The sequence below is a fragment of the Dermacentor andersoni genome, chromosome 4, assembly GCF_023375885.2.
Source record: "Dermacentor andersoni chromosome 4, qqDerAnde1_hic_scaffold, whole genome shotgun sequence".
NCBI classification, from domain to species: Eukaryota; Metazoa; Arthropoda; class Arachnida; order Ixodida; family Ixodidae; genus Dermacentor; species Dermacentor andersoni.
In genome coordinates this window covers 82,255,353-82,274,295 of record NC_092817.1, presented here as the reverse complement: position 1 = coordinate 82,274,295, position 18,943 = coordinate 82,255,353, and the positions used below count along the sequence as shown (strand labels likewise).

The following is an 18,943-nucleotide window of genomic DNA, read 5'->3' as shown; positions in this document are numbered from 1 at the left end:
CTGTGCGGCTTGCTTCTCGATCCGCTCGAACGTATAACTGGGGACCAATTCGTCCTTCCAATTTCTGGCGTCAAATATTCCGCAGAGGCAGCGGAGTAAATGAACAACGAACGTAAAATCTGACGTCCGTTACATGCACCAGCTGCTTGGTGCTTTGTGTAGCCTTGCAATAGATCGGACCAAGCGTCCTTTTTTGTTTCGCATTCTACGTTTTCATAGTGGAATCGCTGTCATTTTGGCGCTTCAAGCGCCAGCCCGCGCTTACCGTTTCTATAGTATGTTTATGTTCCGACAATTTGTTCCTTTCATCTTTAATTATTGTCCTATTTCCATCGTGGTTTGCAGGTCGTCTACTTCACAGCCTTGTTTCCATACGTTGTTCTCGTCATTCTGCTGATCCGAAGCTGCACTCTCGAAGGGGCTTACGACGGCATTATGTTTTATCTGACGCCACAATGGGAACGACTTACGGAAGCTAGGGTAAGATATCTCGTTTTGCACTGTGCGTTTTTGTTATTTTTTTTTCCGCGTGAATTCTGAAGCCTTACGCTTCAGGAATCGCGCGAACTGTACGCATGATCTTTGACGCCTTGCGCAGTGAAATGTTTTGCATTTCGTTCCTGCTTTCGATTACAACTCTCGCTCTTGTGCTCGATCGTTAACTTAAACGCAACGCTTCGCACGTAGCACGCGGAAAAATTTGACGCACATTATTATTTGCGTAATACTACAGTAAGAAGACTGCGTGTAGCTGATACCTTGAGCTATATAGTATCTCCTCAAACAACCTTCAGAGCGAAGCTATTGCTAAGGCAAAGTGTACCAGATGCTCTTTCTTTTTATATTGTTCAGTTTTTATTGCTCACTATGACAGGGATTGTTCGCTAGGGCTTTTCTTTCGTGCCAGTTTAACAAAAGTCTTCCTTCAAATCCCTTCTACTGGCATTGCTAGTGGCGCACTTGTGAATAACTGCTTTTTTTCAGGTACATGGGTAAGTTCGGGGCATTAATACAAGATCGTCGCTGGTGTGAAATATAAGGTCTATAGTTTTCCGATGTAACCGTCGGCTAACTCACCGTAGACCTATTGCGCCATAGCTGTAGATAAGGGTCTTTCGGCTACAAAAAGAAAAAGGGATAGAAGCAAGATGAAAGTTGGTAAAAAGAAAAAAAAAAGAGCTCTTGCTTCCTTCCTGCCTTGCACAAGGGCACGCGAATCTGGCGGTGGCGCGCGAACTGCAGACAACCCTATTACGACTGCATAGATTCTTTTCCCTGTATCGTCTCAGGTCTGGGGTGACGCTGCAATGCAGATCTTCTTTTCCTTGTCTCCGTGCTGGGGAGGCCTTATTACTTTAGCCAGCTACAACCGTTTCCATAACAACTGCTACAGGTAAGCCACCTTCACGTACACTGCACGTCCCTCCTTCTTTTGTTTCTGCCTGTGGTGTGCCTGAAATGCTGTTGAACTCTGTACGGCTATTGCATTCGCTCTTTCCGCGTGTTTCGTTTGGGGATTTGCCTTGTTCGTTCTCTTTGTCGCGGATGAGTGACGCGCCATTTGCATTCACTGATCTTGGTTGTTCGTGTGATGATGCAGTTGACACGATGCGCGCTTTTGCTTCTCCTTGTGTGTGTTCTCTCTTACTTAGCAGGACCCCCTGGCGGGTCAGTGTGGGCTCTGCTGACCACCGTTTCCGTTTTCTTTTGCGCCTTTCTTCGCAGGGACACGCTGTTCATCTGCTTCGGCAACTGCGGCACGAGCTTCTTCGCCGGATTTGTCATATTTAGCATAGTCGGTTTCATGGCACACAAGCTGGGTGTGAACGTGTCTGAAGTCGCTGCTCAAGGTAATTGCTACTCAGAGACACTGCAAACCTACTACTGCTACTGCTATATGCGTGTGCCTTTCGTTGTGACGTCCCGCATTTGGTCGTGCCGGCTGCTCACGCCAAAAAAACAAAAAATGTATACATATGTAAACGGATCTACACCGTGCGACGTCACGATCGTTGAGAGCGACACGCCACCTGGCGGGCTGAGCGAGCGCCCTTTGCGGTTGAGGCAGAGCGGTGTACTAACTACTCTGTGGACTCTGGTGGAAATTGCTTTTCGTGCGCAGCACCTGCGAATTCCGTCGTGGATGTCCGGCACCAGCTGAGCTGGCAAGACGGGACGAACGTTCTCGCTACTTGCACCAGCGGCTGAGACGAGACTCGGTCGGCGCTCTCTCGCGCCCAGAGAGTGTGCAGAGTGCTTCCTCGTGCTTTGACAGCTCGCAAAGCTTCTGTGAGAAAAAAAAAAAAAAAGAAAGAGAGACAGGAAAAGACAAAGGAATGGCCACCGAGACATAAATTGTGTCTTGTTCAATTGGCAAGGGCACGCGTTGACACCGTGTGATTTCTCCCGGTAAAGTTACACAATCAGGAAAAGTCTTGTTCACGCGTTTGTGGACTACCGGTGCTGCTCTAGAAAATCAAATCCTGCTATACACAGAGTCAGGAAAGAACTCGTGAGCATGGAGGTAAGTCGCCGGCTAAGTATAAGGCACATACGTTTGCGACATGAGGCAGCACAAGACAAGAATGGAAGACGACGGACGGTGGAAGACGAAGAGTGACGAGCGATTGTGGCTTGGTAGAAGGGGGGCTGGCACCCCACGAGCCAACTTCCTTCTCCATATTTTTATTTTTTCTGATTTTCTCCATGTCTGTACGATTCTTGAACGAGATTAAAACTCTTGTTGTTCCAGACCGGCGTGTTTGGAATGATTTGAGTGCCGATTCAAGTGCGACGAATGTGTTGACACTCTGGGCATTATGTTTCTCTGTGTGTGTTCATACATGCGCTGGTTGGAAGCATTAAACTTTGTTTTTTATGGCGATGTGTACTGACTGATTACGCGCTTTGGAAGCGCAGAATGAAGCTTTTATTGTTTGTGACAGAAGAACGAAACACAAGGTAAGTGCGGAAAGTGATGTGTTATGGTTTCTTGAGTGCACTGGTTCACGGTTCACTATGCAATGTGAACTCTTCGACATGACAGGTGTATTACACTTCCCCACAGCGAACTCATCCTGTTTTTATCGTTTTAAACAGGTCCCGGGTTAGCTTTTGTGGCTTACCCCGAAGCGGTGACTCATTTACCTCTGCCACCTCTGTGGGCGTTCCTATTTTTCTTCATGCTCATGACCCTGGGAATGGGAACTCAGGTAATTGGCTTTCTGCATTTTTTTCTTCAATTAAATTACTTGGCACTGGATTTGCGAGGCCTTCTGTTCGTAATAATGTGTACCGAGAGGAAACTGGATGCATTTGCATTTCCTCGCTCGTTATTGTGGTTCACTTTAAATGTTGTTCGCTCAAAATTCTCTTCTGTCCCCGCGCTTTTCTTCTTCTTTCTTTTCTTCTACAGTTCACGATTATCGAGACGGTCGTTACCACCATCGTCGACACCTGGCCAGAGAAGCTTCAGCACAGAAAACCTCTCGTGTTACTCGGTGTTTGCACGACGCTGTTCTTCGCGGGACTCATCATCTGTACGAACGTGAGTATACATACATACACGTTGGAGGATATCCCAGGGCAAAGCTGCATGGAGCAACACGAGCTCTCAGCTTTCTTCTTTTCTTCCCCCGCGCTTATTCGTTTCCTTTAGCACCGTTCCACCAATTCTTCTTGGATAATAACGTCTTTAAAGGGTAGGAACGAAGTCTTTTCAATTCTTTATATGGGCATAGGAGCATATAGGAGAGCATGACGAGCTTCGGCTTCATCGAAAAGCATTTTCCTAAGGAAAGATGAAAGACCAAATATTCTTACTTTCATTCTATAAAAGTTAAGAGTGCGTCCGGAACGTGGAGCACCTCTATATTTGTCACAATTTCACATAAAAAAAAAAAAACCTGTCTGCCGTTCAGGCTTACTCTGCGCTCGCAATGATTACTCAGAAAAGGAACATCCAGATTTTTAATTCAAGCTTGGATTTTCTAGTCATGCGCATGTGTGAGACAAAGAACCGTCGTGGCTCTGACAAACTTCGCAAACAAATACTTGGATGAAACCGACACTGAATATTTTTCAACTCCCGTGGTGGTCGACGTCAAGTTTGAGGAACGGAGCGCGTGTTCTTTTGCACGAAATGTTGCTATGTATGGCATAAGCTATATTAGAAAAAAAAATGCACCTCTTCTTGTAAGGCGTTTTGAAACACGGTTATGACGGTTGGAAACACTTCAGCAAGCCTTCAAATAACTCACCAAATTTGTTGCTTGAGCGCTCAAAAGTCTAAGTGGTTGTGAGCGCATCGGTGGGTTAAGCTCGTGCACATTTAAAAATAACAAACCGTCAACAAAATCTCAATTCGAGCATACGTTTAGAAGGTGTGTGGTCCTTAAGAGGCAAGACGCAACGCGTAAAAAAAAAAAAAAATGCGATTCCAGTCTCGTTGCTGGTCCATTCCACACGACGTCAAAAGTACTCCGTGTTTGGCATGTCCTTTAATGGAGAGTTGTTGTCTGGATTATTTGTTCTCAACGATTACGGTGGTATGTGGACGACAATAGCGACCCTCTCTTTTTCCTATCCCTGTAATTTTTCCATCGGTTCTCCTCCTTTCCGGTGCTGCTGACCGATGTCCAAGTGTCAACAGCGCTCTGGACAGTTACGCCGCGGCTCCAACAGGCTTCCTATTTCTCTATTAACCAATATCTCTCTCTCTCTCTCTCTCTCTCTCTCATAGTAGCATAAGTGTCGTCTATAACGACCGCCATGGTTGATTGGACGTTGATAGAAATCAATTCGCCTCGTTCTTTGCGTGGTAATCATGCCCCAACCATGAACAATGCCCCTTTGTAATTTTCATATTCCAGGGTGGCATGTACGTGCTGCAGCTAATGGACAACTACTGCGCTAGCTTCTCTGCCTTGATGATCGGCTTGACAGAAATCATCGTGATAGCCTGGATATACGGTGAGTGACTGCTAGATTGTGTTGTGTTGGTCCAAGTGTGACATCTTGAAGTGACTACTGGAGAAGAATAGAGTAAAAAAAATAAGCATGTAGGGCGCAAGCACTTCCGTCCGATTTAATTATCGGGATTTATCGGGATTATCGAGAAGTTATCGGGATTTAATCTAATGCTGCTGCGCAACGCGAGAATGCCGCAGTTCGCACGTCTTTCTAGCCTCATATTTAAGCGCTTGTTTGTGGAACAAAAATAACCAAATATCGAGAATTCCATCTCACTTATAAATTCTAAACCTCGCAGACAATGGTTTAGGCATCACAAACTTATTTCGCGTACCTCAAAACGTAATGCTGCTTTCTGTCGGCTGACATGTTTCGAGGCTAATGCCCCTTCTACTTTTGCAGGCGTCGATCGGTTTATGGAGGACATCAAGGTCATGTTGGGCCATTATCCGTTCCCCGTGCTCTACTGGAGGTTGGTGTGGAAGTACCTGGTGCCAACGCTTATTTTGGTAAGACGATTGGTTTGATACTGGCTTGAATACGCAAATACCGACAATAGCCGATGGAATCGAGCGACCTCTATCAACAAGTGTCATTTTCTTTCATTTTGCCGAAAAGGGAAGAGGCGCTGGCTTCCTGCCCTTCAGCGTGTCAGTACTAACTAATCCTTGAGCTCAATAACTGCTGGTCTCTCTGGCAGCTCGCACAATGCGAGCAAAACGAGCTTCCGGTTTCGCTTTTTGTAGTAAAACGCATAGCAAGAGCCTGTGGAATTTAGTGTATGGGCTTGAATGGCGTCTATCAGCCGATAACTTGCTTCTGTTATCAGCGGCTACAGCATCGTACATGTGCTCACGCAAACGGCCACGAATTTTAAAGGGGCCCTGAAACACTTTTTGAGACTAACAAAAGGCTGCCTATCTGTAGGCGAAGTTCCTGCGAACGTGTGAGTCAATTATTATTGCACTACATGCAACAGGGAATTAGCAATATTTTGTCAGTCAAAAATTGCATGCCCTCTTCACAATGTCGTCAGCAGCAACGTAGCAACCGGGGCATGCAAGCAGGCCTAACAGGTATTGGTGGATTTTGTGATCGCGAGAACGTTCTCAATAATACTATTATTGTCAATTTTTCTTTAAATACACGTTTGCGATCTCTGCCTTGCGTTGCCACGCACGCTTGAACCGGAAGTAGCCTTGCCCCCATGCCACCCCCCCCCCCAGAGTAGCTTCCAGCACGCTAGTGGAGACGAAAGATAAAAGAAAGCCGCGCATTGGTGCGATAACTGCCTCTAACTCCACGCTTATTTATAGGATTTGAAAATTTTTTTGTGGCAGGAGATTCGTGAGGCGACGTTATTTAAGAGTGACATCACTCTATGAAATATACTTACGAAAAGCGTTTCAGGGACCCTTTAAGGAAGGGACTCGAAGCCACAGCTCAACTGGGGGAGCGTCGTGCGTCACGTACGGACTGGGTAGCCAAATTAATTTCGGTAAACGCTCGGACACGTCTCTGAAGGGTAAACAAAACGCCGATTGGGCGCGCGGCCTCCCCATCCCAAAAAGAGCCTAAACAAGCTAATTTTCATCAAACCATATATTTAAGAAATTTCACTACCCGCCATGGTTTCTTATGGCTTTGACGTTGCTCTGCTAAGCAAGAGGTCGCGGGACACTAAACCACGGCCGCGGCGGGGGCGGCGGGGGCTGTATTTCGACAGGGGCGAAACGCAAGAACGCCCGTGGGTTCCGCGCGCGCTGGGTGCGCGCTAAAGAACCCAAGGTGTCGGAAATTTACTCAGATGTGCCCCACTACGGCGTGCCTCGTAATCATATCGTGGTTTTTCGAACGCAAAGCTCTAGAATGTATTATTTAGTACAAAATCTTCCTAAAAAAAGCATTTAAATTATATACTTAAAGTGTTACTGCATGCCTTGGAAGGTGGCTAAATTTTTTCACAGCATCGTTGAAATCTCAGAAGTATGAATGAAAAAAATTCAGAATTCAAGTGTCAAAGTTCAAGACTGTCAGGATTTCCAGTCAGTGATCATAACTACAACTTGCACTACAAGCAGTGGCGGTGCTAGGTCTTTAGCTTCTTTTTTTCTAATTTCCAAAGAGACGCATCTTAATAATTTTGCTTTGCCGTGTCACGTGGGAACTTCAGCAAGGAATCAACAAGTCTGCTTTTCACTAACCACATCCAAATTGTCCTCCCACTAAACTTTTTCCTCCACAGGCCTAGTCTGGCTATATCGCCTTTGTGGGCTTTATGCAATGAGAGTAAATCTTTGCAACACTTCTTTTTGACATGCCACCGTTTCATTATTCAACGGAAAATATTTTTAGAAGAACCCTTCCAAAAGCTTGGCTTCAATTTGACTCTTCCTGTAATTATTTCCTTTGGGGCTACCATACTGGGTTACAGTCACAGGAACGTTTGTGAAACCCACTGCATCTTTCTGCGAGAGACAAAACGAATTGCTTGCTAAAATTCTTCTAAATACTTATTATGCTCACAAAATTCACAATATACCTAGATAATTAATTATTCATATCTGTAAGAGTAGACACTTTAAATCCCATTTGTAAGATTATTTCATTTCGCCCTAATTTATTCAAAGAAAAATTGCTAACAGTTTGTTCACCGCCCGATTCATGGCCATTTCACTAGGGAACAAGAACAAGTAACAAGAACAAATGCAAATCGTGACAGCGAACACGCCGGTGTTCGTTTATAAACAGCGGAACTAGTCACAATGGAGTATGTTTGACGACATCTCGTCTGGTCGGGTATATTCACGGCCACGAAAGTTACAACCACTTTACTTTCATGTCCACAAGATCATCTCCACGAAAGTTAGAATTCATGTCCACGAATTTGCTACACGACCAGACACGATGTCGTCAAACCATGAACTTGATCAAGCTGCGACAGACGTTTGGCTAACCTTCAGTTTAGTGTGAACAAGGCTTCCCCGTATGGAAGCCGGTCTAAATATGTCGAATTTGTTAACAGCACCTTTTTCTTTTTTTTTTGACGGCGTCCTTTTTTTCTTCCGACTGCGCACTATACTCACTTACAGTAGGTAGACACTACGCATTCAGTCCTCAATCGCGTCGTATTAGTACTTGAACTTCAATGCACAAACTGAAACTTTCTTCCAATTTTCCTCTTTAGGCCAAATAGCCATTCAGTGTGCAATATAGCACTTAATCATTTAATCACCCAGGTAGCCAAAAACAACGAGATTGTGCCTCCTTATGTTGGAAATCCTTATATTTTCATATTTTCCTGACAATCAATAAAACCCCGTTGTCCTTATACCGCTCCTATTCATTTACGCTAAGTTTGGTTGAGACTACACATTAACGCTATCGCTTCGCCTTTCGAGTGCGGTGCAGTGTCACGACTGGGCGCGGACTGAACTGCCAACTAAATTGTAGGAAGCTTAGACACAAAGGCAAGCACCAAGGTTCAGACATTCCAGTCTACGGCTTTCTGTATGGGTGCCGAAGGCGTCCGTAGTCGCGGTGCTCACAAATTCGAATTCAGCCGCGCCACAGAGTCCCTGTTCAGGCTTTTCAACACGATTGAAAGATCTCGGCCTCGCTCTCCGCCTCGCGTGTTAGGTGGCATATGAGCGAGCATATTCAGGACGCGTTTGGCAGGCATTCTCAGATCATGAACAGCAAGTTGCCATTATCCCTCAAGAGAAAAGTGTATAACAGCTCTGTCTTACCAGTACTCACGTACGGTGCAGAAACCTGGAGGCTTACGAAAAGGGTTCTACTTAAAGTGAGGACGACGCAACGAGCTATGGAAAGAAGAATGATGGGTGCAACGTTAAGGGATAAGAAAAGAGCAGATTGGGTGAGGGAACAAACGCGAGTTAATGACATCCTAGTTGAACTCAAGAAAAAGAAATGGGCATGGGCAGGACATGTAATGAGGAGGGAAGATAACCGATGATCATTAAGGGTTACGGACTGGATTCCAAGGGAAGGGAAGCGTAGCAGGGGGCGGCAGAGAGTTAGGTGGGCGGATGAGATTAAGAAATTTGCAGGGACAACATGGCCACAATTAGTACGTGACCGGGGTGGTTGGAGAAGTATGGGAGAGGCCTTTGCCCTGCAGTGGGCGTAACCAGGATGATGATGATGATTATGATTATGATGATGATTCAGGACGCCACGTTAACCGCGCAACCCGCCGCTGTTCGCAGGGCATCTTGGTGTTCTCCTGGATCGACATGCCTGCGACCAAGTACGGCGAATACGAGTTCCCGTCTTGGGCCACCGGTGTGGGATTCCTGTTCTCGTTCGCCTCAGTCAGCGCCATACCGATCGTGGCTGTTATGAAGATCTACAACGCCAGGGGAACGTTAAAAGAGGTGAGTACCGGCGCATGCCGACCCCCTTCTTGAAAAAACATGCCCTGTCACACACTGCAACATTTAGAAAATAAAACGCGATAATTTTGCTGAAGACACCATCCAACACGCTTCATATGGACACTAAAGGGTAATAGAAAGTTAACTTGTATTAGTAAATTACGCTTCTAAAGTAGAAAAAAAAGCTCCCTTTTGCCGCGGGAAAAGGCTTGGTAAGCCAGAAAAGACGCAAGAACCTAAGACGGCTGGCGACGCCATCTTGAAGTTACGGGTTAATAAGGTCAATGATGTCACAGAGAGCCGGCGCACCGGCTCTCTGTGACGTCATTAGTTCTTTTTTGCACGAATAAAAAAAGTACACATGCAAACCGTGATTAATTTAGTGTTCTACGAATGTGCGTCTTGCAAAAGCCAGGCGCTTTATTTTTTCTTCTGCTCTCAAACGTTTATTTCACAAGCTAGAAAGTGTCCACTACAGTGGCCAACATGCGCACCATCTCCGGTGAGTGTGGCTGCCGGCAGTCTTGCCTTTGCTCCAGCAGGCGAAGTTCCTGCTACCACATTTACAAACGTAAACTCGAATACAAAAGTTTGGATGGCGCGCCCGTATACTATGAAGTACGAGAGAAACAGTCACTTTAGCCGGTAATGCGCAAGTGTATGCCTTGAAGTGGTGTATCCAAGAATTCGTGTTGTTGCGAGCAGTGCCACGCCCTTGACCAGTAAGGGGGTGGCTGGGCAGGCGAGTGTCGTCGCGCCTCGCTCTATGAAACGTATCCCGATACGCAGGAATTCGGGAGCTACGGGTAGGGAGGATGTAGGCGGGCATGTGCCTGGTGTGCACCCCCTCCCCCTCCCGCACGCACACACACACCTCGCTACATCCGCGATACCTTGCATTTCGCGCACTTATGTCGCTGTGCACTTGCCAACCGACATATTTCGCATTTTTTCTGTGAAATATTTCTGACGGATATAATGATTGTCGTCGACAACGCACGCTGGCGGCAGCTTGCTTCGACAGGTGGCCTTCGTTTTGCTGCGGCAGAGGAGCTGCTGGCAACTCATTCGATTGTTTTTTCCTGTTAGCTCGCTAGATAATATAATGAACAGAGTGTTATTGCATTAAAATATCAGGGAAATGTCAAAAGCAATGAATTTTATAGTGGACGCGGCGAGGACTACGCTGCATCGAAAATCCTCCCGCGCAGCTATTGTTCCTATCATGCATGGTGTCCGCTGTAGTATACAGTAGGACATCTTAGAAAATATGTTCCGAAGAAAATCGTGGTTTCATACAAGCGCAATATTTACAGTTCTTGTCTTCAAAGGCTTCTTCTATCCCTTGTAGACAATTAGATGTACCAAACTGCAGTGTCGCGACAGTTATAAGTAAAAGGGGGGAACGAAAGTGCCCCCCCCCGCCCCTACGGAACAGTAGGAAGCCATACTTGAAACCGAGTTGGAGGAAAATGGGGGTTCGTGGCGCCTTCTAAGGCGGCTATGGAAAAGTTAAATTGTCCACTGAAGTTGACACTATGCACAAGAGCTTCTTGGAACCACTAAGCTTGCTCCAAAAATAGACGAAATTTGTCCATTGTAGTGGACACCATGTAACAAAGGGCTAATTTTGACAGTTTCTGCTCGGGTTTAGTTGATTGCTTATCGATAAGGAAGGGTTACATTGCGTTCTGAAGTAACTAAAGACTCAACATCCCAAAGTTTCGAGAACTTCGTTAAAACCTACGAAATACGGGAAAATACGCTGAAGATCGACGCGTCACTCTAGCGTACGAGCGCTAAGGTTACGGCGCGGAATACAGGGCAATCTTGCTTTCAATGCATCTACTAATAATCAACCTTGTGTCGCCAAAAGAATCCAGATGGACTGTTGAAAGAAAGCTGAACCGGCACAACCTACTTCTCCGCGCGTGTGTGTGTGCTCTATTTTCGTCCTCCCATTTTGTGCAACGTACGGCTCACGCACGTGTCACTCCTCCACGCAGCGCGTCAAGATGCTCTCCCAGCCGGCGGCCGACTGGGGCCCCAAGCTGCAGATGCACCGCATGGAGACGCACAGCCCCAAGCACACGGACTCGCAGGTGCCTCTGGCGCTGCCCAGCTACAACCAGGACGGCGATGACGACGACATCTTCCCGGTGTACTACAAGCCGGACAATGGCGACTCCGAGTCGGAAGCCGGCGGCATCAGTCTCAACATCCGAAAGGGTTCCTACGAGTCGGGCCGATGAGGGCGCCGTCTCCCCGCTGTGCACGCAGAGAGTCGCCAGGGGCCGCTTCCGTCGCGACGCGGCCCCGACGTCGCCGGCACGACGTCTTCCTCCGCAAGTGCCACAGCAGCACCGTCTTCCACGGAGAGATTCGGGGCCGGCACCTCGGCTACCCAGACAGTCGGAGGTTGTCCACACCTTGTAGCTGTACTGTAGCCAGCATCTCAGTTCTTTGGCCGCGAGACCTATGGCAGGCTAGGTGGAGGTAAACCAAGGTCGCCTGCCAAACGCCTGTTGATAAGAGGGAGAGGACTCCGGCGGCCGTCTTTCCAATTTTGCCGAGTGATCTCGCGCTCCACCGCCGAGATTCAATCTCGGACGGCATGGGCTATTGCCACAGGATCGATCCCTCCCAAACCGAAGTGATCACTTGTAGCCCACGAGAAAAGTTTGGCCTTTCCTCAGTAGAAAGTTGACGTCGTCGGCGAAAGCATGACGCTGTCGCCACTTCGCGAGCTCTCCCATTTATCATGCCTTGTGGATCAGACTTGCTTGAAGAACGTGCAACCTAATTGGCGTTTATCAGGCGACTGGTTTACATCTCCTGGATAAGAAACGTACTATAACGTCACTCTGTCGCCAAATTGTGACGTAACGGCTCGAATGCACTCGGCCTGGGCTAACCGCGACCTGGCAAAGGACACCAGCTCATTGAGTATCCTGGCCTATATAAATGCTAGAAAGATCGAAAGGAAACATGAACTTCAACTTCGTTTCCCAAACGAACACGCTTTGCAGCAACATTGCTATGAGCCTTATATAGTTGAAGCTGGCTAAGAGCCGCCTGTGTATCAGACTAGCCAAATCTGAATCCCTAAGGATATAAGCATTGATTTTGCCAGCTTGTTAGCTAGTATTGTGCACTTTGCAGCAAGGTAATGTGTAGCTTAGGAAAGCTTTCGAAAGCGAATACGTTCTCGCTTTCTGAATTTTCCTTCTCGCAAGTTGCCTACGTCTTAGAAACACGCAGGTGCGTCAACAACACGACGCTGTAGCAACCTGACGTCACAAGTATTTATTATGGAAAGGAAAGAAACATCTCTGGCATGGCCACACGACATGCGTCTAAGCCGAGTATAGTTCTGAAGTTGATATACTGCCGGTCCTTACTTGATCTGAGACGCCTACTTTGTTTCAGCCTGATATCTGATGCTGTTGGCTATTCTTTATGAAAATGCGTAAAAAGAAACTTGCAGAAGCAAATATGTGATAGCAAGTAAAGGCTATCATAGACCATAGGTAGATAAGCACCATGACACTAAAGGAGAGTGAAGATAACCTATAACCTTTGATTTAACTTGCGAAAGAATCGAACTTGCGAAGTTTTTTTTTCGAAAAACAAATTGTCCTTTGTCAAAAGGTAATATAGAAGTCTCAGTGTCGGGCTGAAATGAAGTAAACTCCTGTGAAGATGGTGCTCTGGGCATCTATGTGTGTCCATGTATTATATCAATTGTTTAGTGAAAGAATCTGTTGTAACAGATACAGGATTTCATCGATCACACAAAATTCAGCTATTGTACATTGCGCTTATTGTATTGTTTGCAGGTTTGGTGCAATGAAAAACAGTCATTTTCACAGACATAGAGGAGCCCTCTGTATCCATAGAGTCACACATATCACTTTCCTGTACGGTTTGTTTGCATGTACAGTCAACTTTTTGGTGGCTGGCGCACATCATAAGAGAGAGAAAAAAGGAATCTAACATGTAAGGAAGGCTACTAGCATTTTTTACACGTGGAATATGCAACGCCTTTGCATGCAGATTATTGTAATGGCTAAAAATGTTTATTTTCATTACCGATGGCATACTAAAATATAAGAAGAAAGAAAGAAAGCTGGCAGGAGGCCCGTCATGTCTCAATGCTGTTTGCTTTTTAAAATTGTGCTCAATTCGTGAAACGAACTTCCCCACTTAAAAGTTAACAAGCACGCGAGAACGCTGACTAGCATTTCAGCGTATGCATTGTACAATAAGATAAAAAAGAAAGCTATCTCTGCCTTAGGCTCTCTCAATACACTCGCATGTTCAATGACGAATATTTGCATATATGAATAGGTAGACAATAGGTTTTCACTTTCCTAGTGCTTTTTTGACAGCATTCCTGTCAGAATGCATATTTATGTCATCAACCTGGTGATTGCACTAGCTGTTTGTTGAGAATATCAGGACCCGTTAGCTCATTACCGACTGGTACGCTGCTCGCAAAACACATTCAAGACGTGACATGCAGTTTTCTACAGTTTATACTTGTAGGTCATGAATGAGCGGCTTCAGGTGCCCTTCTCATCGGGTTTGAGGAGAGTGGCAAATCCATTTTGTCCTTTCCAATGTTAGTGACAGAGAAACGAGGAGAAATGTAAAATGCGTGCCAGATTGTGTACACTTCGACAGCGGTGTTTTTAGCACTTTGAGGGTACACACGCGAATTTTAGCTGTGATGTTGCTTGCTCACATCATTAGAGAGAGAGAGAGAGAGGAAGAGTAATTTATGAGAGTATGCGCGAAAAAAAAAAAAAAGAAAGCGCGCGTGTTTATGTCTTCCTCTGAAGCGGTATACATGGCTTGAACAGTACCCAGAGAGCGGTGATCAACTTGTATATAGTCATACTTGTAGATTTATCATGAAACTGCTGGTTTGTACTTACAAGTGCCACGTCGTGACGTTCACTTTCTTTTGTTTTTTTGTCATTCATTTAGCCATTATTTTGATCCTGTTGCTGTTGCTTGCTACGTGCATTCTCTCTTTTTTTTTTTTTTTGTTGCCGGAATGCTGTTGAGATGAACGAATGTGTTGTTCGATATCGGGCCGTGGCGACAGGCAGGCTGGGAAGATTCGCATCAATCACAGATCGAAGTTCAGAAAAAAACTGTTGTGACCTTTACAATAGCGATTAACAACCTGTTAAACAAGAAACTGTAAAAGAAAAAAAGAAAAACACTTGGCAGAGACAAACAAGGAGGGCGGTGCTGGTTTTGTATAATTTCAGCAATATTGCATGGTGTTCATTGAACACTTAGTGACCATTTGTTGCTTTGTAATTGAGTGCGCAATGCTGCCTTTGCCAAATTTCAACTCGTCTTTTATTTGAAAGCTTGTTCACGCTTCTTCAATCACATTGACTATAGTTCAGTCTTATTATTCGATGAACACTGAAGGATATCGAGAATGTCACAGATCGAAGCGCTTTTGATTGGTTCTTGCTTTCGCTTGATAAAAGTGCCAGCTATCATTTGTCTGTTGACCGCGTAAAACGATTTTCACCACGTTCGTTCTTTCAATTACGGTGTGCAAGAGTGAGTGTCGCTCAATACATAAAGGGCACCACGAATGCAATTGTAAGAAGCTTAGAAGAAGAAGCCACACTGTGAAGTTGTACATACATCTGTCTATTTACACCGGTTTTAGAGACATATGACTGAACCTCCCCTTCTCTTCCTTTCTTTTCTCACGGGGGGTGAGGGAGGAGGTGGAGATGGTGTGTCGCGAACGTCTCTTGCGACTACAGACAAGAAACACACGACGCGCAAGAATCAGGGAAGCCTACCGACTCTTGCAGACTTGTGCCAACTGAAACGCGACGACAGTCTGTCATGAGTTTGTTGTCGCGTGTTTGTTAAGCGTGGTTGCTAGTCATTTTATTGCCCTGCGCGGCGAGCGCATTGCTCCTGCTCAGCGAGATCTGTCTTGCACTCGGTGTCGGGGTCGTAACTTTCGGTTCGCGAGCCCTAGGCGGGCGCCCAGCTTTTATACGTATCGGTGTCGAGGTTATAACTATTTTCTCAGTTCCATTTCATCGGCCGAAATGCGCAACCTGACGAACAAGCAAAAGCTGGTGTTTAGTGGGCACACGTCCCATATACGTGTGCCTCAGCTCGTAATTTCCTGTAGCCAACCTGCCAACATCCTTCGAAAGCATTGTTTCTCTCTTTTTTTTTTCTTCTTGTAAGCTGACTTTCATCATTGTTGTGTTGGTTGCTTCACTGTTTGCTGGTAAAGAATTGAACGCCGAAATTGCGGCTGTTTGGGGTTTGTTGGTTCAACACATTGACAAATTGTGCTGCAGTAAAGAATGAACAGACAGACAGAAAAAAAAACGAGACTGTAATAGCGCTCGTCTGTCGTCTCGCTTCTTCTGTTGATGTCTTTCTTTTTCCTGCGGTACACTTTGTCAATAGACTGAACGCCGCACCGCCTTAGCGGTCATGCAAAACAGCGCTACCGCCTTTGAAAATATGTAACAACGTTCCTCTCCTCTGCCGCCGTTGACTAAGTTGCAGCTGCGTAGCCACACCACTCGTTGCTATTATTCGACCCTCGCGAGAAAGCCCGCTGCGCTTGTTTACGATCCCCGTTGCCATCGCAGCGAATCATTGCGAAAAGGTTCCTACCGTATACATGTTTGAATTCTCACGACGTGTCGTTGCAGCGGTTGACAGAACGAACCTGTGGTACAAGGCAAGAAAGAGGCTCTGATGAAGGCTGCTCACTCCATAGCCGTGTTCCGGCATCTTGCAATTTAGGGTACTCGAAGATCACAATGTTGTGTCACTGACAAGTCCCTTGTTTTTAGAGGTCTATACGCCTTCGGGTTGGAGCTTATGTTATACTACGGGTCGTGATAACGCCAGAAAATAAGCCCCAGTGTGTCGGAGCATGTTAATTGAGATCGCGCGGGTTAGTTCGACAATTGCGCAAGCTTTGGCTTCTACAGTTATACGAACGAGAAGTCGCAACGGCGATATCCTGGACTGGAGAATTTTAGAGCTGGATTTGGTTTCCATGTGGTCCGTCTTGCAATACTTGTCTGTTCTCTTGTTTTTTTTTTTTCAATAACTGAAGCTCGCGGCGTTCTCAATTGCAGACGCGCGCGAAACTACACAAATTTCGTTTTTTTGCATCCATCAGTTTGTATTGTTTCTCGCAACCATAAATTGGTACTCGCAGTACGCAAAACCGGCGGTGGTGTCCCCGCCGAACTGTCTTCTCAACGAAGTGTTTTCGAAATGTCTCTTCTTTTTTGTACATACGTAACATAGAATGACTCATCACATTGTTTCAGGTTCTGAAAACGTGCTATAATGTTTTGTTTGTTTGTGCGTCTTCATTTCATCACTCATGACATTGAACTTGTTGCATGAATGATTACATAATAAACATCTGGTGATAACTCGGTGTCTTTTCTTTTGTTATTCCTTGAGTTTGAGGTGCTCGCACGTGAGGGCGTGCTACTGCGCCTGAACAGCTGGTGGTGTTGGTGGTGGTCGGGGGGGGGGGGAGGGTCTAGAGAATAAACTTTAGAGACATATTAGTGCAGCCGTGTTACACAGCAATTTATTTGGACGTATTTCTGACATAAAATCTGCGCACTGGCATCGCCAGAAATGGGGGACCAAGAGAGCGGTTGTCGTCTGCTCAGCGCTGCCTAGCTGACTGGGCATCGGAGCCGAAAAAAATTTTGTCTTTCTTAGAAATGCAGTTATCAGTTGGTATTTGATCGACGCACGAAAACTACCTACTTGGGGACAACTTCGGCAATTTGAGTTGTGTGATAATACAACTCTTGATTCCTGGGCATTATAGTCGATTACCTCAAAGTCTCACTCATTCGAACGAACAAACTGCCCGACTGCGCGAATGCGCCTAGAGTGCGCGTACAATTTCTATCGCTGTAATATGTGTGTAATCTTTTTTGCACGCGCATAACTCTCTACATACTTGCACGTGCTCCGCTGAAGTGAAAGAAACGGTTTAAATATAAGTCTGCTTTTCCATAACAAACGCATTTATGCGAGGAAGCCCGTTTCTGTTTTGAAAGTGATCACATCGAGTGGGCATCTGTTGCTTGATTAAAGATAATCTAATGTCGCGTGACCCCGCACGCTGAAGAGCGCTGGTATTTGCAGCTTCCAGCAACAGGCGCCACGTTCGCGAAGGTTTTCGTTCGAATGAGCTGTTTCTCTTTGACTGGCCACCTTGGCTTGTAATGTATTGGCTGTCGCGATTCGTCGGCGACCACCCTAGCGCGCCTTTGTGAATGACTGCCCAAGCAGTACAACCGATGATGCGTACGAAGACATACCACGAGGTAAGAATGCATGTAATGTACTTCGCTGGCGATCCTCGATGTCTAACCATGCATGAAGGCGTATTTGACAAAGGTAGAAATCAATACGATGTTAATTTGTCAAACAGGTGGCAAAGACATTCAAACTGCGAGCAGAATACTATAGAATACGTCAGAAGGGAGCACTGTGGTATAGGGCGCGGAAAGTTTCGGTAATTGTTGTCCATCGGCTAACTATTCTGACATTATATAGTTAGAATGAGACAGAGATAATTATAGAGCTAGCACAGCGGTACCGCTTACCGTAACCGCTTCTACCACGCATACACCTGCAAGCATTCACGCATGTGCTAGTGAATCCGCGCCGTCTCTACGATGATAACCTCCGCAGTAACTCCAGTAACGCATAAAAGCAACTTCCGCGATAATCAAGTCCAACCAATCGTAGCGTTTCCTTCAACCACCGACCGCAGAACCAAAGCTTGCCCGACTTTACAAAGAAAGCTGCGCTGTAATGCTTTGACCGATGTTACCTTTAGACGCGACCAAGTGTAACCAGAACATCAAAATAAGCTGGTCTCTTACGCTTACATAAAGCGATTCAGCGGCCGTTGTAATTTTTCACGAGAAAAAAGTCGCCGCAATAAGAACGTACTTCCACTGCACAGGTCATCGCACTTGAAGAAAATGGATCTCAAGAGTAAGCTTCTCCGCAAAAAAGTGTTCACTGCGGAGAAGCCGATATTATTGCGGGTTAATAGCGCGCATTCGCGTAAGAGTAGGCAGCTTTCGAGGCATGCAGCAGGTACCACCATTGAATAATAATAATAATAATAATAATAATAATAATAATAATAATAATAATAATAATAATAATAATAATAATAAACAGCGCTTCTCTAAAGAGTGAACTACACATGCAAACGAGAGGTAACGAGGGGTGTCACGCTGTGTCGCAGCAGCGCACACGAAAGATTGTTTCAGGACAGGCATACCCAATCCTTTGAGCTCCCTTTCCAGATTACAGGGGCTCATCATCATACCGTGGTGGTGAAGCAGCGCATTGACAAGGACAAGGCGAAGACACACAAGAATACACGACACTCGCTGTGTGTCTTCGCGTGTCCTCGTCAGTGCGCTGCTTCACCATCACACTATGATGATTAATCACCAACTCGCCCAACTTTCCAGATTACAGAGGGGCTCATGTTC

The 18,943-nt window shown here is 45.8% G+C and overlaps 1 protein-coding gene across 2 annotated transcripts in view; it reads left to right on the top strand.

Annotated features, from left to right (window-relative positions):
• LOC126536380 (sodium- and chloride-dependent glycine transporter 1-like) overlaps window positions 1-16,839 on the top strand; it is a 111,975-nt gene extending 95,136 nt beyond the window's left edge. For both annotated transcript variants that reach the window (XM_055073964.2, XM_050183312.3), the window contains exons 7-15: window positions 346-480; window positions 1,290-1,393; window positions 1,726-1,850; window positions 3,100-3,212; window positions 3,416-3,547; window positions 4,872-4,971; window positions 5,374-5,480; window positions 9,204-9,371; window positions 11,378-16,839. In XM_055073964.2, coding sequence (XP_054929939.1) covers window positions 346-480; window positions 1,290-1,393; window positions 1,726-1,850; window positions 3,100-3,212; window positions 3,416-3,547; window positions 4,872-4,971; window positions 5,374-5,480; window positions 9,204-9,371; window positions 11,378-11,623 — 1,230 coding nt within the window. In that variant the 3' untranslated portion in view covers window positions 11,624-16,839. The remainder of the gene's footprint in view (window positions 1-345; window positions 481-1,289; window positions 1,394-1,725; window positions 1,851-3,099; window positions 3,213-3,415; window positions 3,548-4,871; window positions 4,972-5,373; window positions 5,481-9,203; window positions 9,372-11,377) is intronic.
• The last annotated feature ends 2,104 nt before the right edge of the window (window positions 16,840-18,943 follow it).